The sequence below is a fragment of the Meriones unguiculatus genome, chromosome 3 (assembly GCF_030254825.1).
Source record: "Meriones unguiculatus strain TT.TT164.6M chromosome 3, Bangor_MerUng_6.1, whole genome shotgun sequence".
NCBI lineage: Eukaryota > Metazoa > Chordata > Mammalia > Rodentia > Muridae > Meriones > Meriones unguiculatus.
In genome coordinates, this window is record NC_083351.1 from 135,702,414 (window position 1) to 135,730,075 (window position 27,662).

The following is a 27,662-nucleotide window of genomic DNA, read 5'->3' on the forward strand; positions in this document are numbered from 1 at the left end:
TAATAAGAGGTTCCCACAGGGCCAGACCCCTTGGGCTTCTAACCATGCGGGTCACTATGGAAACAGAAAATAAAAGTGACTGCTTGGTGGTTCCTGTTAAGGGAGGAGGCAGCTGCAGGCTCAGGGAAGCTGGCACTGGGGAGGTCAAGCTGCTTCTAAGGCCCAGCTGAAGACGCTTCTAGCAGCTGGCTGGTCCTGGGGCTGTGTCCTGGAGCAGCCTGGAGCAGAGCCCTGCTCCCGGAGCTGGGGGTTTCTCTCTGGGCACACTCACAGAACCAAGCAGAACATGATGAAAATGAGCATTCCAATGGTGAACATCCTGCTCTCACTTGACGTCCACATGCACTGGCTCTGAGGCCAGCGCTGGAGCCAGCAGTGTGTGAAGCAGGTGCCAGGAATGTCACAACCCTGATTGCCACCACTCCAGGCTGTGAAGGGAGAGGCTTTCCAGGAATGGGGGAGGGGCCCTGAGTGAATGTGGGGTGGCACTGGGTGGAGAGCTGTGGGCGTGCGGACCTTCAGGATCCTCCCAGCCTCGCAGCTCATCCACCCAGGGCTGGAGCTGCACCCCCAGCAGAGCAGGCTCCTCCTCAGCAAGCCCTCTTCTGTCCTTGCAGGCGAACTCAAAGAGATAAAGCAGGACATCTCAAGCCTCCGCTATGAGCTCCTGGAAGAGAAGTCGCAAGCGACGGGCGAGCTGGCAGACCTGATCCAGCAGCTCAGTGAGAAGTTCGGGAAGAATTTAAACAAGGACCACCTGAGGGTGAACAAGGGCAAGGACATTTAGGGGCCTGACTGGCACCCGTGACTTCTACCAGCATTCCAAAGCCGGGCTAGATGTCCCCGCCCCGACGGGGAGGGGGCACCATTCCACGCCCCTGGGGTGCAGTGGGAACCGCCGGATCTGTCCCAGGCACGTGGCTGACCGGGACCTGCCTGACCCAGGATTGTGAACGCCGGCTGTTGGGAGAGAAAAGCCACCCCGAGGAGGAAGAAGTGCCATCACACACACAAGCCCTCCTGTCCTGCCTCCGTGGCCGAGGCAGGAAAAGGCCATCTTGGATGCACACGTGCGCCCGCCCCCTCCACTCAGGACTCCAGCCTTGTCCTGGGAAGCCAAGCCTCCCCATCCTGTGAGTCCCTTCTCATTCCTCCCTGCCACACACACGAAACCAGAACTGGGGAGGTGACCTGTGACCTACTCTCAAGTGCCAGGTGAGAACCCAGGTATCCTAATAGCGAAATAGTTCTATTTGTTTATAAAAAAAAGTTTAAAAACACGAAATCAAAAATTGTACTGTAGAGAAACGTTGTCCTTGTTTAGAGAACAACAAAATCCAAATAATGTATTTTTACCTTTATTATCTTCTTGTATTTACTATTTTTACCTAAACTGAGAAGAAATAAATTTACCTCATAAGAGCCTGGGGGTCTCTGTGGATGTGCTGCCGGGCCATGAGGGGTGTCTGGGATGCCAGGACCAAGCCCTGCGGGTCCACAGCCCTAAGACGTTCCCGGCTTCTGCCCTCACTGCTGAGCCTCACTTCCAGACCTGACCGCAGCCTCTCTGAGGTCAGCAGGGCCATGAAGGCAGTAGTGCAGGAAGTAGCGCGTTCGCTGCCAGCCCTCCCCTGGCGAATTCCTGCCCTGTGGGGGTAGAAGAGGGGGCAAGGGGGCCAGGAGTGAAGCCTCACATCCGCAGGGGCCTCAGCAAGTAGGAAGAGCGGCCACCAGATGGCGCCCAGCCCCAAACAATGCACCTCACGGCAGGGCAGAGAAAGCGCCCTGCGACTGAAGGTGAGGCGCTGGGTGGGGGTGGGGGTGGAGAGGACACAGCTGGTGTTAGCACACCAGCGCGTGACTGAGCACATACTGTGTGTCACGCTAGGATTTCCCTTGCCCATCAGTTCCCCAAATCTTCACAGCGACTCAGGCAGGGGGGTCAGGGTTCCAGATTCACACACCTGAGAAAATACTCTGGAAGGAAAGGAGAAAAAGAATGGGTCTATATGCATGCAGACATGTATATGCACACACACATACACACAGACACACACACATACACACACACACACACACACACACACACACGTATTCCTGAGCGTGCACATACGTATAGATGGTAGCCAGTGTGTGTGATGGGGACAGTTCAACTTTGCAATAGCATCAACGCTCTGCAGTCCATGGAACTCTCCATTTGGGTTTGGCTGGGCCAATGACATATGGTGTGCTAGCTGGCAGCTGTTCCCAGGCAGTCTTGTGGTTATATGTACCGGTTGGCAACACGCTACAGGGGACCTGGTGGCTAGTGTTTTTAGAACAGGTACCCCATGAGCTGTTCTGTCAGGTCACTGGCAGGTGTATCTCGTGTTAAGACTGCCAAGCACAAGTCAGTAAGTGCAAGAAATGCAGTTTTGTCTTAGAATATTTTCAGCTCACGATGGATTGGCATGTTCTCCCAATAAGTCCAGGAATGTGCGTTTACATACATGCAGAAAGAGCAGACTTGCTTAAGCTGCTTGCTTAACTCTGCCATGGAAAAGCAGCAGATAGGATGAATACAAACAAGTGACTATTAACTCATCCCTGCTTTTCGCTAATTAATACAGCCGTTTTGCCAAGTCCACCCCGTTTCAAAGAGCAGGGGAAGTCAACACTGTTGGGCAACTCCACGTTGGGAAAGGCACTTAGAGAAGATATTGCCGTGATTCCATATCTGGGCCTTCCCAGTCCCACCTCTACCACAGCCGGGGATTGTACAAAACACAAACTCTGTGTTTGTGGGCACCTTGGGTACATGAACAAGGTGCTTCACAAAGTCCTGTCTTTAACCTGGGCTCAGTGGAGGGATGGTAGGCACCTGTCAAAGAACCCCAGGGACTGGAGAGCTGGCTCCGTGCTTAAAAGCGCTGGCTGCTCTTCCAGACGGCCCAAGTTCAAATCCCAGCACCGGCATGGCAGTTCACAACCTTCTGTAACTCCAATGCAGGGGAATCTGACGCCCTCTTCTGGCCTCTGTGGGCACTGCAAGCACATGGTGTTTTGCCTACATGCAGGCAAAACACCCAAACACATAACAATAAATGAAAAGTGTTTTTAAAAGAGAGAACTGTCAAACCTACGGGTGCCTTTGAGGCTGTGTGCTGGCCCTGGAGAGCGTGCATTCCCATTTCTCAGGCCATCCTTCAAGCTCCAGGCCAGCACAAGATAAATGAATGCATGCGGCGGGCTTTCCTCAGTGTTTGGCTAGGACCCAGCGGTCCCCTGTCCCAGCCCCGGACTCTGAATGGCCACATACATGCTTGGTAGGGAAAGCAAATAATCTGACCAGAGAGGACAAATTACCAGTGTTTCCAGAAGATTTCCTCTCAGACCTCCCACTTATCTCCCTCAGCATGCTGATAAACACCTGAGACTCGGCGTTCCCTTTCCCTATCTGCCTTCAGCCGGAGGCACTTGGCAGCCCTGTTTTCAAACTGTGTGAAACCCTTTTCCTAAAAAACCCGCGCTTCCAGATCTGCTCCTCGGAGAGATAAAGGAAAACAAGCCCACTGTGTAATTAGAGCTGGGACGGAGACTGGCACCATCCATTAGGTTTTCAGGGCCATCCAGGAGTGGCTGCCAGATGGGCGAGAGGAGGAGGGGGAGGTGCGGTCTCAAGCCCGGGAGCCTGGCAGAGCTCACCAGCCTGGAGCTCAGGGTAAGCTCCCTCTTCTGCCCCTTGTCGAGACCCTCCCTGATGGGACCCTCCACGCCTGCGACCCCCACTGAATTAGCCAGCGCCAGTGGAGGAAGCAGTTCATGGAAACGCTGAAGAGAGAAAAGGAAGTGTAGTCCAAGGGCAAAGGGACAGGAGCCACTTGTGGAAGTGCATCCATCTCTGCCCACTTGTCCCCACGCCGCCTCATGTAACTTTAATGTGTGCATTTGGTGTCTGTTGCTACTACCGGAAAGGAGGGACCCAGGAGGGACCCGGGACTAGCCTCCACTACATGTTGAACCGGGGACCAAGAGTGGGCACCCAGTGCAGCCCAAGGCCCCAGATTTCTGTAGTTCCTGCAGACAGTGCCATTGGTGCTAGCATCTCCATAAAAATGCCACATGCACCCAACAGGTCTCGCTCGAAAGAGCTTATTCACGGGGAGGAGAGCAGAAGAGAGTCAGGGCCTGCCTAAGTGGGCCATGAGAGCAGAGAGAGACAGAGACAGAGAGATGTGGGAGGGGCATCTCGACCTAGAGAGGGGAAAGAACAAGAGAGGAGCAAGAGAGCAAGAGAGAGAGGTAAGAGGCAGGGGTCCTTTTATCCTGGGCCCCTGTGGGTGGCAACTGAGGATGACATCACAGGTGCCTAAGCAACCTGGGAGTGGGCCTACTGCGTCAAGATTCATGAACAAACAATCCGGCCCTGAAAAGCTCCATGCGTTTGCAGAAGATGCAAGCTGTCCACCGCTATCCTTGGGCCCAGGTGTGGCTGAGCTATATGGCCGGTCCCTTTAGTCTGGAGGGAGGCCCTGCTGCAATCCAGGGCACAGCACCGCCCCCTCCCCGGGTGTGGGGGAGGCTCCTGATCAGGCCTCTGTGATAAGCAGAGATTAGGCATGGACGTCTTCAGTCATTTGTTACTTTCAGATGGCGCCTAATGGGACTCAACAAGTCCTACTGACACTTCCCAGACAACCCTGCCCCCTCGTTAGCGGTAGGTCACTGCTGACAGGTGAGCACAAAGTTGCTTGAGCAGGCAGTGCTCCTCTGCTTCTGGGAGATTACCTCCTCTCCCAGAGAGGTCCCTGACAGGTTTAACTTGAGGGACATTCCACCACGCATGGAGGTGACAGGCCCGGAAGGCTGTGACACCCTGAAAGCAAGTCGCTTCCTGGACTGTCAATCCTCCAGGGCACATTACTGCCGTGTGGGTTGCAGTGAAGTGGGGATGGCCAGCAGAGATGGCACTAAGGAGCCTCACCCCAACCCTTCACCTCCTACAGGGAGAGAGAACTAGAGAGAAGGAAGCCCAGGAGAGGCAGAGGGTTAAACCGACTTGCTCCATCCTGACACTCAGTGAAACCGCTTCCAGCTGGCTCCCTGGCTCAGCAAGATCCTGAAGCTAACCCACCGGCTCTGGTCCCAGGAAAGAGCCCCAGGGGCTTGACCACACCATGGGACAACCACCCGCCCTCTGGCTGTTCTCCTCCCCTCCCCCTAGCAAGCTTCCAGGAGATCCTGTCTCTTTGCTTCACAGAAGGATGGCTTGGGAAGCTGAAAGCTGAAGGCCCGTGGCTGGGGCTTCAAAAGGCTTGAGTCTTTAGAGAAAAGAGAGGCTCAGTGAAGAATAAGAGTATGACCGGATATCTCTGGGCTCTCGAACCCCTTCCCCAGCTCCTTCCATCAGCCTGGGAGACACTTGGAGGCCACGGAGGAGCAGGGAGAGGCCAAGGCAGGGAGGCCCAGCTGGCAGAGGGATGTCCCCAGCTCTGGAAGCAGCAGAGGCACCTCCGCCACTCCTGTGGGGACCTAGCCCCTGCACTGCACCTATCAGGGATGAAGAGGAAGAGCAAGGGCCTCCTCCAGCTCTCTGTGTTCTCTTATGAAGATAAATTGAAACTTGTTGATCCCAGGTCCTCAGTGTGTCTGAATCAGAAAGGGGCGGGGCAAACAGCCACACTGACAGTCAAAGGCCCGGTGCCCTTCCAGCAATTGACAGACGCTACCTGCTGGGCCACCAGCCTGTGTCAATGGCTTCCACTTTCTCCTGACAGGCAGGGAAGTGGGGAAGCAGGTCTAGCCATGTCACTCCCATGCTGGAATCAGGCAGAGATGTGGCAGGTGCAGACACTGGGGATGGGATACCAAGCCGCTCTCACCCCAGAGGACAGAAACCGGCACTTGACCCCAGCACAGGAGAGCAAAGACACAGTCCCTCCCCACACCATCAACGGCTGAATGAAGCAAAGCAACTTGGAGCTTCACACTTCTGTGATGCTGAACAAGAGGGGGTGCATCAGGTTCCCTGGGAATGTGGAGAGGGGCCGCCTGCAAATGAACTAGAGGAAAGGGAGCCATAGGAGGGGAATGAAGGGAGGCAGGGGTGGGTGTGGAGCGGTAGAGGTTCCCAGGTGAGGCCCACCCCTGCTTTCCACAGAGCTTCCTTCCCAGTGACCTGTCACATACGGCTTCTTAGCTCACTGCCAGACAAATTGAACGGTCACTACCCTTCAATTTGCAGCAAGCTTCCGCCAGCTATGTCCTCAGAATCTGGCTGAACGCAGACATTAACACCCTAACTCTTTTCTACCCTTCCCTGGGTTACATCTCAAGTGTCAACAGTTAATGTGATGGCCAGAAACTTCACATGCACACATGCATGCGCGCGTGCGCGCGCACACACACACACACACACACACACACACACACACTGTTTCTCTTGAGGGCTCACCACTAGTGAGAAGACAAGAGGAGCCAAGTTAAGCTGCTCAAGGAGGACATGAACGGCCTGTGGCCTGGCAGGGCTGCTCTGTGGCCCAGACAGTGGGCCTCTCAGAATCAGAAGAGTTGTTCTGCCCTGTCCAGCCCCCTGGCTCTGGCCCCTGTGGAGGGAATTGGAGGAGGCAAAGCAGGGAGGTCAGAGATGCTGTCAATATGGCGACCACATTCTCACCCTTGTTTGTGGGGTCAGTCCTCAGATATTCCACAAATAGCCAGTAGACACTCAGTGGATGATCAATTTCTGGCTGGTAATGCTATTGCTATAAATAGGACCTCTGTAGCCTCGTTTTGTAAGTACAGGCTGGTGGAGTCAGCACTGGAGTTACATAAATACAACTGAGTATTGGATTCTGGGGACATGGGTAGCTCTCCGTGTGCAGACCATGGGGAGCAGACCTATAGCCACTGTCCCCCTGACTCACCACTTGTCACACGCCCAGACCTGAGTGAGCGGCAGAAGTGGCTCCATGGATCCTTTAACGACAGCAAGGGAACGGAGCCCCAGGGTTTCAGCTCTGCACCAACGATCAATCACAAAGTACCAGCAATGTAGCTCCCCTAACGCCTTCCCAATCTGCACAGAATTAGCTAGCCCCGAGCCCTGGAGCCCTGCTGCCCGGCCCTGCTGCCAGTGTCGTGTGCCGAGGGCCAGCATTCTCTTGGAACCTCACTGGCTTCTCAGTGTCACCTGCAAACACTCAGCACTGCCATCGGCTGTCACCAGCAGTGTGAATACAAGAAATATTCCATGCTTCAGAAAAGGCCACGCATCCCACTGTAGCTCTTCAGAGATGCAAGGGAGTTTGATGTCCTGGGACTCCTGAGCCTGTCTGTCCTCGAGTGCAGTGAGGAGGGGTATGATCGCACATGCAGAGGCTGCAGAGAGAGGGAGGGGAGGACGGAGGTTCCAGCCACCCAGCAGAGATTCTCAGTGCCCCTCAGAAACAAATGCCAACCTTGCAGCCTGCCTCCTGCCCAGACATGGGCTATAGAGGAACTTGTGCTGAGGTGAAACGCAGGGACACCTCCTGGAAACAGAAGAGGAGCACAGATGTGTGAGGGTACCAAATGAATCGTGTTTTGGTTGCTGTGATAAAACATCCTGACCAAAACTGCTCAAGGTGTGGTTTCCTTTGGCTTCTGGTTCCAGAGGGCTAGAGAGTCCATAAGAGCAGGGAAGGTGTGGCCTGATGGCAGGAGCAGGAAGCTGGCTGGTCCAGCGAATAGGAAGTGAGGCCCATGGCTATGAACCCACAAGGCCTGCCTCTAGGATTTACTTCCTCCAGCAAGGCTGCACCTCCTAAAGCTTTCCTACCCCTGCCCCGCAAAGCTCTTTCAGAGAATCAAGTGATCTAATATATGAGCTTCTACCAGAAACTTCCTCATCAAACTACAACAGCAAGCATTGTCAATCTGCCCTCGGCTCTTGTCTCCTGGAAGAGACAAGAAGCATAACCACTCCCATAACATGTAACTGGCACCAAGCTTCTCCACCACAGCAGAGACCAGGAGGGATAACTGAAGGTGAGAATGTGACCATTGAGCCCCAGTGTACTTAACCAGAGGGAAGAGGAGAGGTAGGACCAAGTGCTTCCACAGACCCTGGCCTTGTGACAGAGACCCACGGTCAGCCCAAGGGCATTCGGAGGGGATGCTGGGCTTCATCTTCATGTTGGCCTTCACTTGAGGTCACATCCAAAACCAGTGAGCAAGAGAGCATCACACACTCACACAGACAGAGTCTAAGCACCCATGCCAGGGGAGAGAGGCACACTGGCACAAGACAGAGGCATGAGTTTGTGTGACCCCTGGCAAGGTCCTCCTGAGTCCCAGTTGAATGGTTCGACTGTCCTGAGGCAGAGCAGCCTCCCGTGGCTGCTGCTCTACCTGTCCCATGAAGCACTTGGGTCATTTCTCCAGAAGGAAAGAGGAAAAAGGCTGTGCAAGGCTGCTGCACATATAGCTCCAAAGCTGCCCGTCTCCCATTTCTCAAATCCCGTGAATGCCTTGGCACATTCATGCCTGGCCTAGCCATGTGACCTGTAAGAGCCGGTAAGACAGTAGCCATACAACACAAGCCATAGTATGATGGCTGCACGGTCCCCGGGGCTTGCCTTACAGCAGGGCCAGTGCTGTGTTGTAAATAAGTCCACATACTTCATGGAGAATGACCACATAGGGAGAAAATTCAGAGGACAGGAGGCTTCTTGCATTCCCTGGTCTAGTGGGACGCTCAGCCAAGAGCAGCCCCACAAATGATTCAGCCCCAAAGCACGGATGAACCACCCAGTCAAGCCTTGCTAGCTACAGGATCCTAAGAAGTAACAGGAGGCTGGAGAGGTGGGAGAGTGTTTAAGAATGCTCCTGTTCTTGCAGAGGGCTTGAGTTTCCAGTCCCTACATCAGAAGGCTTACAACCCCTTGTAACTCCACTTCCAGGGAACTCGATGGCCTCTGACCTCCTGCACACAGGTGATACGCATAAACTCAGGCAGGCACACAATCATACATATAATAAATACATCTTTAGAGTTTCTTTATTTAAAAATTCTTGTTTAAGGTAGATGGTACTCAGTAACAGACAATTAGTGCAGAGGCTGAAGGCTGCTCTAGAAATCTTTTTTTCAGTGCTGCAGACTGAACCCAGGGCCTCCTGTGTGCTAGGCAAATACTCTGCCTCCGAGCTGTATCCTCAGTCTCCATGATGATACTCAGCTCATCTGTGGAAAAGCAATCTCATTACTAAATCCCCAAATAATGATATACTCGTGAACCTTACCTGCCTCCACCAGCGTTACCCAAAGAGTTTACTTCAACGGGTGCTGTTAAAACTGTAGGCTTCCAACTTACCAGGTGCATGAGTCTGCCCGCTTGCCCCAAGCGGCTTTGGCTGGCAGATGAGAGGAGGCACGCTTCATCGAACAGGATGGTACAGGCATCCGCTCTGTCTACACCTCAGCTCTCATGTGCCGTGTGGAAGAGCAACAGAAGTGTGTACATTCCTGCTCTGTGTCACTAGGGAGAGAAGAGCAAGCCTGGAGACAGGCATGAAGAGCACTTAGATGTTAACAAGAGTGGTGGCCACCACAGAACAGAGCACAAGGAAACAAGAATTGCCATTTGTTGTAGTTTACTGAATGCCCCCAACAAAGACCCGTGTTTAAAAGGGTTGGTTTCCAGACTGGTAATATTGGGGTCTGTTTGAGGAGCCTGGAGTCTATCTGAAGTCCCCAGGTGATGGAAGTATGTTCCCGTAGGACCCTGGCTGCTTCTGCCTCCTAGCTCATCCTGTAAATGCCTTTCTCTGACACATGCTCCCACCATTAGCTGCCTTGACTCACTCCCTAAATGCAAATTTGTGGGCTGGAACTCTTTGAACTGTAAGCCACACTTATTAAAATAAGAGAATCATCTCAAGCAATCTGGTTAGACTGAATGGAAACCTGGATAACGTGAAGTCCAAGAGACAAAAGTGATGCCTTCTTAGATTTCCGGTCTAAAGCATCCTATCATCTGTCTTATTTGACCGAGACCATGACCCAGTAGAGTAGGCAGGGCAGGATTTGCTGCTCCTGTCTCATAGAAGGAGCTTAAGTAGGGCAGGTGTCCCTTTGAGTGAGACCACTTATAAACTGAAGGTTCATTAGATGCCATGGTGATCAGGTTGCCTGGGCAGAGGGTGGTAATGAAGGGGATGGATCTGGATCCTGGCCCAGTGCGGTAGGCAGACAGGGGTAGGATTGATCTAGTATTAGAAAGAGGTTTAGGTTGTGAGCATGAAGGAAAGACGGGATGAAACTCTGGAAACGACAAGGAAAGAGCCAGGGCTGGCTAGTTCAGCCTGCCACCCTTCATGCTGGTGTCATGAGAAAGGAGCAGTGGACATGAGCGTGGGGGTAGAGTGGCTGTATGTGCATTTCCTCTCCTTTTTCTTGGCATTTGCGAGATGCCAACTCTAGGAGATGAGAGGATCCATATGACCTTCGGGCTAGGATGAGGGCCGCTAAACCAAGGCAGACAAGGTGCCAAGGTAAAAGAACAAACTTCGGAGATGGCTGGGCATCTACCAGCAGGGGGAGGTGGCCTCCATCCTAACACACTGAGGTGTTTGGAAGACCCCGGCAGGCTGGCTGGAGTGGAGTCTACACTTCTCCCCACCACAACTAATAGGGGACAGAGGTGAGAAGGAGGGCTGGTTCCTCAGACTGGCGACCTGCCTGTTCTCTCTCCTCCTCTCTGGGGCTGAAATTCAGCCACTTCCAAACTGCGTCAAGAGCCGTGTTGTTAAAGAGCATTCATAATTAGACCAGGTAATTCGCTCTTTAATAATCAGCCTCTTTCTCCCTCCAGCCCACTAAACCTCCCCCTCCCAGCCCCACTTCTATTTTCATCCCTGCCCCTCCCTGGTAGGAATTCCTTAAAGCAACCCTACAGCTTTTGTCATCATTTTCCCTCTTTCCAAGTAGGCCTGGGGGCTGAAGGTGGGCTTCTGTTGTCTTCCCTATCTGGAAGGATCGCTTTGAGCAAAGGTTCCACAGGGCCAGAGAGAAGTTATTTGGTAGTGTGGCTAAGTGTGAAAGGTCTCCATCCTCTGGGCCAGATAAGAGAGAACTTCTCCCCAAACCCTAAAGGACAAGGTTCCATCCACCCTCCATCCTCTCCAGCAGGCACAGAGGATAAAGGACTGTTGTTCATGATGAACTGTCTCTGGCATCATCAGCGAGACTGGTTGCCTGCAGCCCCAGCCCATGCCAGCCTTTGCCTTCTGCAGGTTGGCAGGAGGAAGAGGCACAGATGGGGGCCACTTAAGGAATGGGGACCCCAGAGATGGGAGGGAAGTGGCAAAGCAAATTGCTTTAGCTGTCCTGGTGTGTGCTGTTTTCTTAAAAATACTATTTTCATCAGAAAGCAAGCCACAGTCACTGGAGAAATTTCCAAGATCCCTAGCACTCAAAGAAAAGGGAACACTCTCTGAATCCACCCACTCGGAGGTAATTTCTGGGAGGCATTTGCTTACGGCTGTCTTCACATGTTTATATAAATCTTAATCCATGCAACATTTGGCTACTGGATGTAAGGTTCCTTTCTCTCTATTAGCCCATCCCTGGCAGGAGCCCAATCCCTACTCCATTTCTGAGGAGCAGACATCGAAGCCCAGCTCAGCATGCCCACACCCACTGCCCTGGTACTGCCAGGGTCTGAGACACCAGGCATAGGTCCATCTGCTCAAGGATCTCTCCCCCAACTGTACCGGCATCCACCATGCTGCTCCTTGTCCAGTGGCTCCCTATAAGTCCCTCCTGCTAGCCACTGCCAAATGGACCCTCAGCCCCATGGGAAACATACCCCCAAACCCTGCTGGCCTCTTTCCCACTCTTTTCCAAGCACTGACCTGGAAGGCTCCATCCACTGGCAGCCAGAGGCTGTATCTGATGTCTTTGAGTGAGTGGGTAAAGCTATGGGATTACCCCAACACCTCACACCTGGCAGGGCTGGGGGGTGGTGCCAGCCTTATTCTGAGGATACATACCTTGGGGGTAATCCCTAATTCAGGGATGGAAAATTTTGTTGTCCTTCAGCCTATCCTGTTGGGTTAAGCAGTGTGTGTACCATGCAAAGCAACCTGCAAAAAGGTGTGGTTGGAACAAGCCAACCTTTTTGAGAAAGGCTGTTGGCCACAGCCCTGCCCTTCCTTGCTGTCAGACTGTAAGCCTCCCCTAGACAGCTGAAACACAAAAGCCAACATTTTATCTTCTCTGTCAGCTGAGTGTTACCATAGCATCTCTTCTGCCCCTGGGCAGTTGAGGCTGAGAAGTCTACTGGAAAGAAAGATCTTGGGTGTCAGCAAATGCAGCAGCTGTCCTGATTCATACCCAAACAGCACCACACATGATATGCCTGCCCCCTGCAATGCACACATGAATACATGCATGAAGGCATGCACATATTCATGCATGCACATACCATATGCACAGCTTCAAACACTGGGTTTGAATCTTGAGGACTAGCACCGAGCAGGATAGTTTTTGTCCACTTCACACAAATCAGAGTTACCTGGAAAGAGGAAGCCTCAGTTAAGGGACTGCCTCCATTGTCATTGTCCCTTCCTTCAGCAGGTGCCTGGATTTTGGAGGGGCCCCTGAACTCGGATTCCAGATGGAGAATGGATGTTCCATTTCGCTCAGGAGCAACTAGAGTGCTTTAGGGCAAGGCCCATGCTATAGGCTGGGATATGGAAAGTTTTCCACTGAGTGTTATGATTTAGCTCTTTTAGAATGAGATCGCCAGGGGCAGTGGAAACCCTGTGTTCCAAAGCTGATGATGATACCGAATTGTTACAGCTCTTGGTTAAGCTGCTGTGCTGAGCAAGGCAGAGGAGCCAGCAAAAGCCCATGCCTGGTTGGCTTGCGGCCGAGAGACACAGGCCTGGCGAGGCCCAGGCCCGGCAGGCTGGAGGACAGGTCTGGTGAGATGCAGGCCCAGTGAGACCCCAGAAGGTACGGAAGCAGTTGTCAGGAGGCAAATCCACAGGGAGCCCTCCCTCCCTCCCTCGGGAGAAATCTCAGAAGGCCGTGGTGGAAGTCTGATAGTATCACAAAGCATGCAACCAAACCAGCTTATTTGAAATCAGGGATTTATAAACCTTTGGGCAGTGGGAGGGTGAATGTGTTTGATTTGCTGGGGTCAGCGGGTCAGGAATGCTTGATTTACAAGTAGTGGTACAGTGCCTCATTTTCCATGCAGTAACAGGGTCCTATCACAAGCAGAACAGAGTACTTAATTATCCTATGGGTGGGAGAATCTCCAAGTACAATTGAAGGTCACTGCCTAAAACTAAGCTCTCCTTAGCAGGGTGGGGCATTTCTAGGAATTCCCAGATGCTGGCTGGACCAGTTTTATTTCTGGAAAGGCCTGTAATCTGCCCTGAGGGCCATGTGCTCCTTACATAATCTGGCATCACCCAGGTCAGGGTGGGTGGGGGAAGGACTTTTAGAAGGCTGCTGAGGAAAGGGAGTCCACCATCATAGACCAAGCACAAACAAATGGCTCTCCGGAGATGTCTGACTTCATCCTTAATCCAAAGAGCCCCACACTCTGTAGGACTGGCCTGTGTGCTTCTCTGTGGGGCATTTTTTTTTTAATTAATGTTAATGTGGGCAGGCTCAGCCCACTCTAGGCAGTGTCACACCTTGGCAGGTGAGCCTGTGCCTTATAATAGAGCAGGCTGAGCAAGCCGTGGGGAGCCAGCTAGTAAGGAGCACTCCTCCAAGGTCTCTGCTTCAGTCCCTGCTTTAGCTTCCCTCTGTGAATTGTGATCCATAAGCCAAATAAAGCCTTTCCTGGTTCTGGTCGGTGTGCCATCACAGCAACAGGACGCAAACCAAGAGATCGTTAGCTTTTAGAAACACAAGTGATTCTGAGGAGAAAGAGGAGATTCCAGGGGGAGGCACTGACACTACAGCTGACACTTGCTCTGGGGACCTGCAGAACACTGTTCTTTTCACCTGAGTGGGTGAGCAGGAACAAGAGCTCCTGCACGATGGCTTGGAATATCCCAAATGGCCCTTGCTCCCCAGAGTGTCTGCTTAGGTTCCACGGGTCACTGCTGAAATCATCTTCGAGGGAGTGTGACTGTGTGATGTAACTGCCATCTCCCATGCCCCAGACAAGGCTGGCCAACCTCCTCTGGGCAGGGGTGGGAGAAGCCCTTTCCCTAGCAGAACAGGAAGCTACAAATGACTCCCAGGGAAGAGCTCCCTGGATGGAGATGCCCGAGTGTCCTCGCTGAGAGCTGAGAGAAGGACAAGATCCCTTCATCACAAAATGGCAATGTGGATGGAGTTTTGGATTTAGATTCGGAAAATGCCACTTAAAGGACAGCTTCTCACTCACATCTCCTCACATTTTATCACGAGTCAGGCCATGTGCCCATGTGTCCTTCTCTCCCTCCCTGACAAGGCTAACAGAAACAGCATTCCTCAAATCTCCTGCATGGCGGCCTTGGTCAGGGGGCCTTTTTCTGCCCCTACCCATGGCCCAGTCCCCACAGAAGCTCTCTACAGCTGCAGCTTCTCCTTGGGAAAGGATAGTACTGTCCCCATGACAGAAGGGAACAGAAAAAAGGAAGGAGGGGGAAGGAAGGAAGGAAGGAAGGAAGGAAGGAAGGAAGGAAGGAAGGAAGGAAGGAAAGGAGAGCTGGCTTTAAGATTACAGCAAAAAGAAAGAGTTGGTGCAGAGGGTCACTGGCCACAGGGAGAGACTTCTGAAACAGAATAAATCTTTGTACAAGCACCCACAGTGCCCCAGAGTAACCAGCTCCAAAACTCCTTAGGCACCTAAATTCTTCAATGCCCAAATCCTTGTATACAGCACACTGCCCTGTAGTTTATTTATAATCCTAATTCAATGTCAATGCTACCTAACTAGCTATTATTCCGTATTGTTCAAAGAACAACAACAGCCAAAGGCTGCTCTTGTTCAACACAGAAACAGCACTTTGGTTTTTTGAATATTTTCTACTCACAGCCAGCTGAACCTACCCATACAGACACAGAGAGCTGACTGTAGTTTTCTGGAGAGCAGACCAAAATCCTGGGGAAACCATAGTTTCAAATCTTAAATGAATACCATCCTGCTCTCTTCTCTTTTTGCCAGCTCTGTGTTTGATTGGTGTGGGAGGGGCTGGTATCAAAGGTGGATGCTATCAGAGTCTGGTGTGTACAGACTCAGGTTCTGCAGAGGCCAGGCCAGCTGCCTACCGAACAGGTTCCTCTAGAAGCCAGGGGTTGGAGGTTTGGCTTGTCTTCTGGGAGTGGCGAGGCGGATCATTGTATCACCAGGACTGATCCCTGAGGGGATTGCTGGCAGCCCAGCCTGTCCTCCTACTGCCTGGCCCAAGGGCAGTGTGGAGCAGCCCCCTGCTGAGCGACCGCCATCTTTCCAGCTGATGCTCCCCCAGCTACAGGGTGGTGAGGCTGTAGGCACCATCCCAGCATGGCTCATCAGGTTGGCTACACAGCCTAAAGAAGCATCCCTCCAGGTCTTCTGGGGCTCTGCTTAGTTTGGGTTTCATTCCTGTGAAGAGACACCATGACCACAGTAACTCTTAAAAAGGAAAATAATAATAATAATAATAATGACTGGGGCTGGCTTATATTTCAGAGGTTTAGTCTGTTAATATCATGGCAGGAAGAGCGAGTGAACCACTGGCCTTGCTTGCATCTTGGAAACCTCAAAGCCTGCCCCCTCCCCCCCCCCCCGCACCCCTTACTTCCTCCAAAGGCCACGCCTACTCCAACAAGAACCCACCCCCCAATAGTGCCTCTTACCAGTACCAGTCTCTATGAGCCTACGGGGGCAATTTTCCTTCAAACCACCTTAGGCTCCTAAAGCTAAGTTGGCTATTTTGGTTTTCTTTTCACATTTGGAGCCTTTGTCAGATTTTAAAAAAATGTTTATTTTGATTCTATTTCCCATACTAAGTAAACACTCACTTCAATACTCAGTCCTGAGATTTATTCTCAGAGAAGGACCCTAAAATGTACAGACAGACATTTCCCTCCTCCTGGACCTGAGAACAGACCTCGGGAAGAGCAAAGGCAGGAAGCTGATGTGATATCCAGCCAGGCAACAGAGGCTGCGCCTGCGCAGAAGGAACACCAGCAGACCTGCAAGCATGCGGCAGAGATGGTCAGCCCGACAAGGACCCGAGACCTGGGATTCACGTGGGGCTGAAACTGACCACAGAAGTGACACACTTATCCAGGTGAGGCACTCACCGCTGTCACCTCCCCGCACTCACAGGTTCTAAGACAGCTTGGCTACAGGGAGTGAGACCACACCTTGAAAAACAACTCAAAACAGGAAAGAAAAGGGGGAGAAGACACTGACCACAAGGGGGCGCCCACCCCAGCCCAGCCACAGGCAAAAATCTATGGTTCCCTCCAAAGCTGGGAAAATTCAGAAGGGAGGAAGGCCAGGCTGACTGGCGCCAGCGCCAAGAGAGAAGGCTTCCGAGGAAGGGGGACCCTGCCACAAGGGTCTCCAGCCCCAGCCCAAGCAAAGCTCACAATGGCCACTGTGTCCTACATCTTGCCTCAAAGAGACCCCAGTGGGATGACATCTGCCTGGGAACCCCTCACAGGCCTGGCTGACAGCGTTTTAGTCCGAAGCTCTTCCCATCAGGTCCCCGTTTCCAGAGTCACACCAGCGCTGTGACTGCCCAGTGGCTTCTTACACCTACACATACATCCCATTCATTGGGGGCGTTTCCATGTGCTTCTCTGAGCTCCCCCCCCCCAGCTCCCCACTCCCCCGAACAGCATCACATTAGCTTTTCCTCAGCAGAATCAAACAAAATCAGGAGACAACGAAACCAGGAGACTGAAGAAGGAATGGCAATATGCTGTCAGTTGTGAGACATTGTTGAAGCGGTCCCCGGAAGAACAAAACCCTCATCTCTAGCCACAGTTGGTGTTTTACAGATAATCTCAGCAATGGTAGAGGTTGGTGACCCAGCTGTGATTTAGAGCGGTCATTTTAAGAAACACACTGCAAATACCCCCAAGACTAGACTCCAGAATGAAACAATTTTCCAAAGGAGAACAGGCAAGAGGCTTGAAGAAGGAACAAGCCGGATATGAGGTGGAATTTACTACACCAGAAACGGTACCTCCTCTTAGTCCTCGGGCCCCACCAATCCACGGGTCCCTGGTTGAATCAGGTGCTGGAGCAGGAGCGGTTTAAAAAAACAAAACAAAATAACAACAACAACAAAAACAACCCCCAAACCAAAAAAACTGTTCTGCAACAAGGGTATCTTCAGCATTCACCAAGGGGACAGCAAATCTCTTTATCTGTGTTTGACACTAAGTGATTTCATAATGGCTCCCCAAACATTTGGAAGAAACAGAAACGGCTTCACCAAGCACCACACCGTTTTCAGCAGTTTACAAAGTCCTGGGGCCCAGCGCTCCCCATCTCCTAGGTTCCCACTCAACAGTTACCAATGGCCAACAGGGCAGGTACATGTCCTCACCTCCCCTCCCTCGGGTCTCTGCAGACAAGCACCAGGCAAGGCGAGCAACATCTCTGTAATGGGAGAGAGGGCTCCGTGAGTCCACAGCTCTGTGACCTCTGCCTGTCATAGGCGGCCTTGGAGCCCCCTTTTATAATCTTTCCAAAGACTTAACCGTGGGAGTACACAAAGCGCCCTTAATGGAAGGTCGCTCTGCCTTGTGTAAAAAGCTGTGTAAACTTCATCTCCGCATTTACTCAGCACCAGCCTTGTTTAATTTCCTGCCCGGGGATGTGCAGGGAACGTGATCAACCCTCTCAGGGCTCTAAGTATCTTTCAGAAAATAAACTGCGGCTTCCCCATCAATACCAGAGGACCTCCCATAGAGGGAAATACACCCCCCTCCAACTCTGTGAGAAGGAAAGGCAGCTTGACAGCCTGCTCCTGTAGAGATGGGTTACACACTCCCAGGCTGTGGAACTTGAGGCCCCCTTCCACCATGACCCGGCCCTGTGACACTGGGTTCCACCTCTTGCCTGGGGTACACAGGGGTATGGCAGTGCCGGCCCAGACTGCAGTGTGGGAGACGAACCTGTGCCGTGTGTTCAGTTTGTGGACAGAGGCATGAACAGCAGCTTCCAGCACCACTCTGCCTTGAGTGATGACTCAGGTGAAGTCAACGGCACGGCTTTGGTAGCCAGCTCTCTCCGTGCCAGGTGGGAGGAGTGAGTGGTCCAGGGGACCTAGGGTCAGAGTTGACCTTTGTCTCCACATGGGCCTGTAGTGATGCAGGGACCCTCCTTCCACACCAAGCCATCTTTCTATACCCCTGTTCCAGAGCCACGTCCTTGAGACACAACCTGCTTCCAGAGCAGGGAAATCTGTCTGCTATCAAGCCTCCCTTTACAACCTAAAGGCCTTGTCCTGCCCAGAATGGCACTAGGACCTCCCACCTGAGCTGCCCATGCAGCTGTAGGAGGCCTACTGCCAGCGCTTTTATCCAGCCAGGCTGGTACTCACCAGAAATGGGCACAGCAGGCTTTGCCACTTCCTATGCTCAGGAGCGAGTTCCAGGCTAAGCCCCAAACCAAGCTACCCAAGCCTTTCATGCAAGCCACACAGGACCCAGAATAAAGCTTCCATCCAGCCCCTATGCTGGCTACCATGTAGCTAAGGGACCAGTGAGGCCTGTTGTAGCTTGACTGTCTGTCAGATCCCACCTCCCATGCAAACTCTGTAATAAATAGTCAGGACTACAGAGAAAGGGAGTCCTACTCCAGCTACTGTAGCCCTGGGCCTGTGAGAGTGTCCTGTGCTGTCAGGGATACATTCTGGCACCTCTCAGAGGCAGATTTCCCACCTGAAAAGTGAGTTGTTGGTCTAGACAGTAGCCAAATGTAGAGGCCCAGGGACTTGTGTCCTTCGAGCACAAGGGTTGTTTGCCAGGACCAAGACTGTCTAAGATGGCAACCGAGCTGAGGTGGGCAATCTGATTCCTGTTATCCCCTAAAGTTCACAGAGCCCCCTCCTGACCCACAGAGGCTCGGCAGAATCCCCTCCAAGGGACTGCAGAGACCCCTGGAGCACTTTAAGGTACACTATGAGGGACTTGGGACCGCCATTTTGGGTCAGACAGAGATTGTTCAGAGGCATGTCTGCAGCACAGGGAAGGGCTCGTGAGGATGGCCTCTGGCTGGGCACACCGTGGCCAGTTCTGTAATATTGCCTGTGGCCAAGTCCAAATTCGGTGGGGACAGAGGAAGAGCTAGCTCCCCCTCTGTCTCCCACAACTGGTGAAGAAACAGAGTTGGTGCTGGACTGAGAGAGACATCTAGAATGTGAAGCTGAACATAGCACCTGCCCTTGTACACCGTGATAGCCACTGTCTGCTCCGGTCCTGTGCCTTGGTCTTCCAGCCGGCAGGCCCTGGGTCTGGCCCATGCCTGTGGGGTGTGGCAGCTGGGTGTTCACCTCTTGCATGAAGCAAACCCTTGCCGCCACCCACCCCCAGTCCCATCGACTGCCCCCTTCCATCCTGAGCAGACCACAGCCTTTCAATGACTTTCAATCTGAGGAGGCGATGGCCAGCTCATGGTCTCTTCTTTCCTCTTCATGGGAGAGCAGAGCAGGCAAGGGCTGCTGAGCAAGGGGCCAACTCATGTGGGAGCTGAGCACTCACAGACCAGTGATGAATGGTTCTTCAGGCCATTTTGCCCCGGCCCTGAGCAATGGGCGGCCACTGGGGCTCTATGCAAACTGGAGGGTGGGGAGAGCATAAAAGAGAGGAGAAGAGACAGGTGTGTGCTTTCTGACGGAGACCATCTTAGAGAAGGAAAGGGTCTATTTCAGCTCACTTCTTGTCACAGTGTATCACCTAGGGAAGTTAGGCCAGGAGCTCAGCCTGGAGGCAGGAACTGAAGCAGAAGCCATGGAGGAACTCGGCTTCCTGGCTTGCTTCCGTTACCCCTGCTCAGCCTGCTTTCTTGTGCAAACCAGGACCGCCTGCCCAGGGATGGCACAGCACACCTCCCACAAAATCATTATTCAAGAAAATGCCCGGCAGACATGCCCAGAGTCAGTTTCTCAGTTGAGGTTTCCTTGTGAGATTACCAGATGACTCTAACTTGTGTCAAATCGACAACAACAACAATAATAATAAAATATCAATAATAACAACAATAATCAGGACACCCCCCATCCCCCACCCGTGAGCGAATGTTCTACCCGATGGCCTGTGGTTGGTCATGAATCAGTCTACACTCCACACACACACACCCCACACACACACCCCACAAACTGGGACTGAGCCCAGGCTGCGGAGTTTGTGCAGCCTTGGAAGTGACATCCTCAACCACTCTGCCCTGAGAGGCAACTCACTGTGGACACCACATGCATGGATGCCCGGCTGTGGCAGCCCAGGTTCAAATCCCAGCTCCTTCAATCCCGGGCTTGGGCTTTGCAGGTGGGGAGGGGAAGCAGATGGGAGAAGGAGTGAGAACCCCACTACCCTAGCATCCTGCCCTGTTTCTTTTTCTCTTCTTCCCTCTCCTCTCCGCGGTATCCTCCTTGGCTAGTGATGAAAGGCAGGCAGGTCACAGTACTGTCCTCTTCCTTTCTGATCCTCATCCATTGGTTCGCAGCCTCTCTGGGGCAGTGCTGCAAATCCTGCCACCTCCCGCCTCCTGCCCAGGACAGAAGGCGCTCGGTAGCTCCGGCAGGAGCTCAGCTCAGCGGTGGGAGCACGTGAGGACAGGCTCACAACACACCAGGCATCTTGACAAGGACCCGAGGCTGCGGGACCGCTCCAAAAGGCCACCGCACCCAGGGAGGCGGAGAATCCCCGAGGACCCGGCGCCCAGCGCAGAACCCCACAGAGCTGCTGCTTGCGCTCACCTGCACCCTTCGCAGCTGCAGCCCAGGGGTGCTCCGGAGCTCACGAGCGGCTGTAAAGCCCTGAGAACCGCCAGGAGCTAGGGATACTGCCCTGGTAGCAACAGCTAGACGCGGGAACGCCGGAGGTCCGCCTCGGCGGAGCATCTGAAGCGGAGGACGCCCCCTGTGGTCTCAGCGACCTCGCCGCCCGCCGGGCACCGATTTCCCCTCCGATGCGCACAGCTGGGCGGGAGGGGAGCGCCATGGAGGCTCTGAGCAGCACCGGTCTGCAGCAACAGAAGTGAGGTGGTCCGGCTGGGGTGGCGGGACCCGCGGATCATGTACGGCGACGTGTTCAACGCCACCAGCGGCCCGGAGGCGGCGGGAAGCGGTGCGCTGGCCCCCGGAGCCACGGTCAAGGCAGAGGGCGCTTTGCCGCTGGAGCTGGCCACCGCGCGTGGAGTGCGGGACGGCTCGGCCACCAAACCCGACCTGCCCACCTACCTGCTGCTCTTCTTCCTGCTGCTGCTGTCCGTGGCGCTCGTCGTCCTCTTCATCGGCTGCCAGCTGCGCCACTCGGCCTTCGCCGCGCTGCCCCACGACCGCTCGCTGCGCGACGCCCGTGCGCCCTGGAAGACGCGGCCGGTATAGGGTGGACGGAGTCTGGGCCGCGGGGCTCTTGGTCTTAGCCTCCTGGAGAGCCTCCAGCAGGAGCAGGGCAGGGTGGCTCTGGAGTCGCTGGACCCTGGAACACTTCGCCTGGACCCAAAGACCCTTTCGGACCTGGAGAATAAGGGCTGGAGGAGGACGTGTTAGAGGTTGCGCGGGGTCCTGGCCCCAGTGCCTGGAAGTACTCCCCAGGCGCGTCCTCCCTCCAGCCCCTCCAGCGGTTCCGCCGGGGAACCACCCTCCGGAAAGATGCGTACCCACCGGAGCCCAGGAGCCTTGCCTGCCTGGTGAGTTCCTGACTTTTGGCTCGCAGAGGGGCAGCAGGCACTGCGAGCTAGCGCGGGACTAATCAGGGGGCTGACTGTCCGGGCTGAACTCCTCTGCCCTATGGCTGCCCTCTGCAGCTGCATCTCTCTTGCTCCGTGACACTGGGGATACGCTGAAGAAATGACGAGAGGTTTCAGTGTGTCCCGTTCGGGTTCTCTGAGAGCAGGGACTAAGGGGGCCGGTGGAGGGGCAAGTGATCACAGCGGCTGCGTCTCATGCCCCCGTGGACCACATTTCTATGGTTAAAAACTCAACAAATTAGATCCAGCACTGAGAACACGGATCATTGGTTGCACCGTTTTGGAAGGGGAGTATGAGCTAGTCCATACCCAGCAGGAAAAGACTCAAGGTAGACCCGGCTCCCCTGCGAAGGCCAGCTCAGTCTGGGTGTATCTCCTTTCTGGTTTTCCCTAGGCTTTCCCCCGCTCTGGAGAGTGTTTGGTTTTGTTTTCTGTTTTCTGGCAGACTCCAGGGATAACCGCCCCCTGATCTGTTGAATAAATTCCTGCTATCAGGACCCCATGGAGACCCTCTCTGCGGGCCAAGTCCTTCCTTCACACCTTTGCTCACAGAGCTTTCTCATCCCTGAAGCTTTCTGAACCAGAGCTAGAGCTTGGCCAAGGTAGGTCCTGAAAGGACGGGGCAGCACAACCTCCCAAGCAGACAGAAGCCAGTCCAGAGAACCCCACAGGATCCAGAGCTTGGGGATGGGGGCAGAGAACTAGAGGGGGAGGAGACATGTCTGAGGAGACAGGTCTGTGACGACCTTGGCTGTTTTCTAAGTTAGCCTAATTCCAGGGAGGTGGTTTGTTTATATGCCTGGCTGGCCAGGAGAGGAACTCAGGTAAGTCTGCCTGCCTCTGCTTCTTGACTGTATGGTAGCATGGGCTACCATGCCCGGCCAGTTATTTGGATGGGGCTGTAAAATACTTCCTGGCTTGAAGAAGTTCACTTCGCTTGAGCTTAAGAGATGTTTTTACTGGAAAAAAAAAATTGACACATTGAGCCAGTTAATTCTAAGCCAGGCTGGAGTCTTGAGAGCCTTGTGAATCTGAAGGAGGAAAAACACATTTGCCCCCACTCAAATGCACGCGGAGAGAATTCTGCAGCGTGCATAAGGGCTTTCAGGCGTGTTCGGAGGGCCAGGCAAGGCTAGGAAGCCGGGGAGGTAGCGGGAGAAACTAGGTAAGCTCCCAGACTTGGTTACTCACACAGCCAGGCTCGTCCTTGTCTGGATGCCTCCTCTGTCCTATCTCCTCTTAGCATCTCAGGTGGCTATTCGGAAATGGAGCCAAACATCTTCAAGTCTCCCATAAGGCTATAAGGGTCAAGGTCCCCGCTGACCCACAGGCACCTTGGTTGCAGAGAAGAGCATGAGGCCCTAGGGGGCCTTACCAAGATCACATGCTCAGGGCTGGGGGCTGGGAGGCACCGGGATGGTATGGGAGATGGATATTCCTCTACTACATCCTGGAGGTCAGCTTCAGGGGTGCTGTAATGAGAGGTCAAGAGTTTCGGGCTCTGTTCTAACCCTTTGGCCTTGAATGCCAACTTCTCCGTCAGAAGCCCTATGACCTTGCATGCACTGCTTAACCTATGATCTGTCCTCTCTTGTGAAACGGGTATCATGACCCCTAGCTCTGCCAGGTAGCATTGAGCCAGTGTCACAGCCTGAACAACACAGGTACAAGTGGGTTCTCAAACATTAACTATTCTTGTGATTGAGACATAGACGTGAGGCAGTGCCACTGAGGGAAGAAGCTGACTCCCGGACAGGATGTGCTCACTTACAGCCCAGTCTTCCATGACCACAAGAAAAAGCAAGGGGCGGTCCCCTCAGAACATGACTGAGTAACTTGCTACAAAGTCTCCTGTGGCTCCTACACTATCAGCTATAGCCACAGGGACCCAGTAGCACTGAGATTCATTTCTGAAATATGGATGGGTGTCAAAGGGTGCTTGCCTCAGTCATAAACTCGCAGATAACTGGAATCTAGAAAGCAAGCTGAGTCAGTAAGAGCACTGTATGCCTGAAAACTCCATTCCATTTTCTAGGGTGGCGTCACGCTGGCTGAGCAGTAATGTTTCTTCCTCCTGTTGGACCTGGATCCCTCCCCACCTCCCAGCCCCAAGCAACAGAATGTGACCTAGCTGTCCCTCTGCTAATGTGTAAGCGAGTGGACCACAGTGTGATTACAGTTGAGGTGGTACTGTGGACTGAAAATGTATGTTCTCCCCACATCCCAGTGTGATTACAGTTTAGGCAGTACTATGGACTGAATATGTATGTTCTCCCCATATATGTTGAGGTCCTGACTCCCAGAATGGCTGCCTTTGCAGTATGGAACTGGAGCTTCATGAAGTCATGGGTGAAGCCCTGGCACTCCCCCTTGCTCCCTGTTGCTGAGAAGGCTCTGGGAGCACATACAGAGATGCTGGCCATCTACAAACCCTCATCCAAAACTGAAACTGGACTTCCAGCTTCCAGAACCATGGGGAAATAAATTTTTGTTGTCTAATCTATCAAATGTATGGTATTTTGTTTCGGCAGCCCAAGTTTAAGGCAGATGGCTATCCAGACGCTAGATACAATTACATGTCCCTTTCTGCTTTTGCGACCCTAATCCCAAACTGCAATGGAAACACTTTAAGAGCGCTAGGTGTGGCAGCCTAAAAATAGGAAGGGACCCTGTCATGGTGTTTGTGCTTCCCCACAGAAACAGCCGCTGGAAGCAGAAGCGTGTTAGCATGAAGGCATTCCAACACAAGTGGGAGGGTGGGTATAGCAGAGAGGGTCCAGGGAGAGATAACAATGTGGACCAAGAGCCTGAGGTCCAGAGCTGACCTGAGTTTGCTCCTACATGCTACACCTGAATCATACCTAAGAATCCCTGGTGCCTATTTCCTTGGCTATAAAATGGAGGTGAGAGCACTGCCCTGTGAGACTTTCATCACAGGCATTTCAGGCCAAGCACTCAGCTCCTATTGGATGTCGGATGTGCCTGAACGTGGGCTATGCAGTCAATCAGGATGCTGGTTCCAGAAGTGCTTACAGCAGGACAGACCGCTTCCCATGAGAGACCTGCAGTCTCCTCACCCATGTGGAGCAAGGTGGTGGAGGTCTGCATGTCCCAGCATGCCTGCCCAGGGCAGGGGCAGCTGGACTTCATCTATTCTCATAGCTTCCAGTGCTGCTCAGAGGGCCTTCTCCAGCGTACCTGAGGGGCTGTGTGACCCACCTGGGCATCCCACAGAAAAACTCAAGGCTAAGACCATCACCTTTACAGGTTTCTTCAGCATTTTCAATATTTTCAACTACATATTAACTACATCAGCATATGAATGCCCAAGGTTTAAAAAAAAAAAAAAAGCAAAACCACGGTGGTCATTTCATCTGCTCATGCGCAGAGGTGATCTGCTAGACACAGTTCTACCTCATCAAACCCCTCCACCATTGCCGCTCAGCAGTCAGGGCGCCACAGCGTCAGGGCCCTACAGCCTTTCATCTGCCTCCAGTCAGACTGCAACATCTGCCTCCAGTGCCAGCTTACATGCTAATGGCTTCTCCTTTCTCTCCTGATTCAAAACAAAACCCTCAACTTTGCCTACATGGCCTAGAACCTTCCAGCCCACAGCCAGCCCCACGTTCCCATGTTCTTGAACTTGCAGCCTTTAAATCCCTAAGACCTTCCTGTATTAAGCTGCTTTCTTTTCCCTCCGGCTAATGCCTTCTCATTTCTAATCTTTGTCAAAACTCGCCTGAGCTTCCCAAACTGATAAGTTATATTCTCGGCTAGCCCAGCCATCAGGGAGATGACTTACAAGGGTATGAACTCAGCTGAACAGGACAGATTGCAGAAAGCACAGATTGCCCATTTCCCCACTGTCTGCTCCTGGCTTATTACCTCATTCCACATTCTGAAAGTGTGGGCATTTCAAACTCACTGTATTTTGACCTTGACTCCAGACTCAAGTGTTTTCCCCTTTATGAACCTAATGAGAGCTATGACATGACTGTAATTAGCCTGTCTCTTCCCCACAATTGCATGCAGTCATACGAGATCAAGACATCTGCCTTGCTCACCATTTTCTCTAGATGCCTAGCATTTTTTTAAATCACAAAACAGGCACTCAGGTAGGCATTTGTTAATTTTTCTGGGGAGGAAACAGCTAGGGATTGAGGTGAGTCTTACCTGTGGGTTTTCACCTTAACCTAAACCTGGATCTGACAAAATACTAAGCTGAATTGTTCCACAGTGACTGGGCCTCAAAGCAGCTTGTTTCCCGAAGGTGGTAGCAGTGTTAGCAACTAGCATTTCCAGTCTCTGTGTATGTAACACTTCAGTTCTCATTATTACCTCCCTCGGAGACTGAGTACGGGTTTCAGACGGTAGTACATGGCCTATTTTTGCTTTCAACTCCACTTCCTGAAGGAAAGAACAGATCTTAGCATTGCTGCTCCCAGTCCTTCTCAACTGCCTGGAACAGCAATGATCAACTGACTTCCTGGATTTCAACCCAGAATTAGCTTTTCACTGAGATCTTTCCCGGCTACTAAATCTACAGTCATTATTCCCCACCATCCCTTCCCAACATCTTCTCCTTAGAACTTGCCAGTAAACACGCCTATCACTTACCTTGTCTGCTGTCTCCATCAACAAGAATAAAGACGTACAGAAAAAGAATCTTTTATCATATATCCACAGTAACACACGTAACGGTTCTCAAGGTCAGAAAAAGATTGGCTGGGCAAAGGGAGCACAGGTGCACACAGGGAGAAGAGGTGAAGCCCCCCCCCCCCCCCGCTGTGGTTCAAGCGGGCAAAGCAGGTTGATTTCACTCAAGCCTTTCCTCTGGAGTCATTCATTTTCGTTTGCCATTTACCTCCACATTCGCTGGCATCACTCAGTTGGCCTAACCAATTCCAAGGTTAATGAAAAATTTCACAGAAGACTGAGGAGATTAATTGTGAGATGCTTGCTGTTAATGACACCTTCTGAACTAATGTTGACACAACTACAATTGGCCCAAATGCTGCCCGGGTCCTCCCGGCCTTTATCATCCACATCACCTCCACCAAAACTTCGTAGCTCTTGGAGGCGTTCTCTGTAGCATGCCAATGAAGTGCCATGAAATGCCTCCCCTGCCTGCAACAGTCAGGAGAATCCTCATGGTCTGAGCCAGAGTGCAAAGATCAGAGCGCATTCACCTCCAGGCTCTAACAAGTTCACGTGTCTCTTCTGGTTTTCTGTTGTCAAACACTTCAGGGAAACTGCCCTTTTACTTCCTCTGAGAGAACAGCAAATGCCAAAAGGCGAAAGCACCAGCAGCACTATTAATTGTACAGGTCGGCTATGCAGCAGCTGCAAACTCCTGATTACCTCAGGGCAAAGGTCCAAGGGTTCACAGAGGAAGAAGGGATGAAATTTCTTACCTGAATTTCTTTGGAGATATGGTGAACTGGAGTCAACTTAACTAAAAATTGCCTCATTACGTTACCTAACAGGTGAACTCTAATATTGAAATGACACCCAGCTTCAGTATTCTGTCAGCGACAGCAGACTACACACTCGGGGGCTGCTCCAGCAGGCGGTGCAGGTCTGTCTGCAGAGACTTTCATGTTGACACAGCAACCTGGGTACTGGCAGAAGCCTGTCTGTGATGCTTGGGGAGTCTGGGACAACCCTGAGCAACAACTCAAAGCGACCTCATGCTTGGTGCTAGGGGTCCATCAGATGGTCTTTGGCTCATGGAGGGGGCACTAGCATCCCAGATGAGAACATTTTATTTAAACT

General features: G+C 52.7%; 2 protein-coding genes and 1 long non-coding RNA gene across 7 annotated transcripts in view; 2 read left to right on the top strand and 1 right to left on the bottom strand.

Annotated features, from left to right (window-relative positions):
• Trpc7 (transient receptor potential cation channel subfamily C member 7) overlaps positions 1 to 1,431 on the top strand; it is a 117,409-nt gene extending 115,978 nt beyond the window's left edge. For 2 of the 3 annotated variants that reach the window (XM_021650831.2, XM_021650830.2), the window contains exon 12: positions 618 to 1,431. In XM_021650831.2, the coding sequence (XP_021506506.1) occupies positions 618 to 787 (170 nt within the window). In that variant the 3' untranslated portion in view covers positions 788 to 1,431. The remainder of the gene's footprint in view (positions 1 to 617) is intronic. The other variant, XM_060380588.1, reaches the window with a different exon arrangement.
• Positions 1,432 to 9,001: 7,570 nt separating this feature from the next.
• Positions 9,002 to 21,029, bottom strand: LOC132653145 (uncharacterized). The gene is made up of 9 exons (XR_009590879.1): positions 20,893 to 21,029; positions 18,092 to 18,242; positions 17,521 to 17,573; positions 17,155 to 17,208; positions 16,066 to 16,721; positions 15,242 to 15,557; positions 12,447 to 12,536; positions 9,333 to 9,517; positions 9,002 to 9,202 (listed from the first exon to the last, which is right to left on the bottom strand). It is a non-coding gene; the product is annotated as an uncharacterized LOC132653145 (long non-coding RNA).
• Positions 21,030 to 21,150: 121 nt separating this feature from the next.
• Smim32 (small integral membrane protein 32) lies at positions 21,151 to 24,395 on the top strand. Of its 3 annotated transcripts, none has more exons than XM_060380591.1 (3): positions 21,151 to 22,216; positions 22,333 to 22,489; positions 23,923 to 24,395. In XM_060380591.1, the coding sequence occupies exon 1, from the start codon at positions 21,211 to 21,213 to the stop codon at positions 21,520 to 21,522; it is 312 nt and encodes a 103-aa protein (XP_060236574.1). In that variant the 5' UTR covers positions 21,151 to 21,210; the 3' UTR covers positions 21,523 to 22,216; positions 22,333 to 22,489; positions 23,923 to 24,395. The 3 variants fall into 3 exon arrangements, with proteins under 3 accessions (XP_060236574.1, XP_060236573.1, XP_060236572.1); XM_060380590.1 differs by having other exon boundaries at positions 21,151 to 21,827; XM_060380589.1 differs by having other exon boundaries at positions 21,151 to 22,489.
• Positions 24,396 to 27,662: the final 3,267 nt, after the last annotated feature.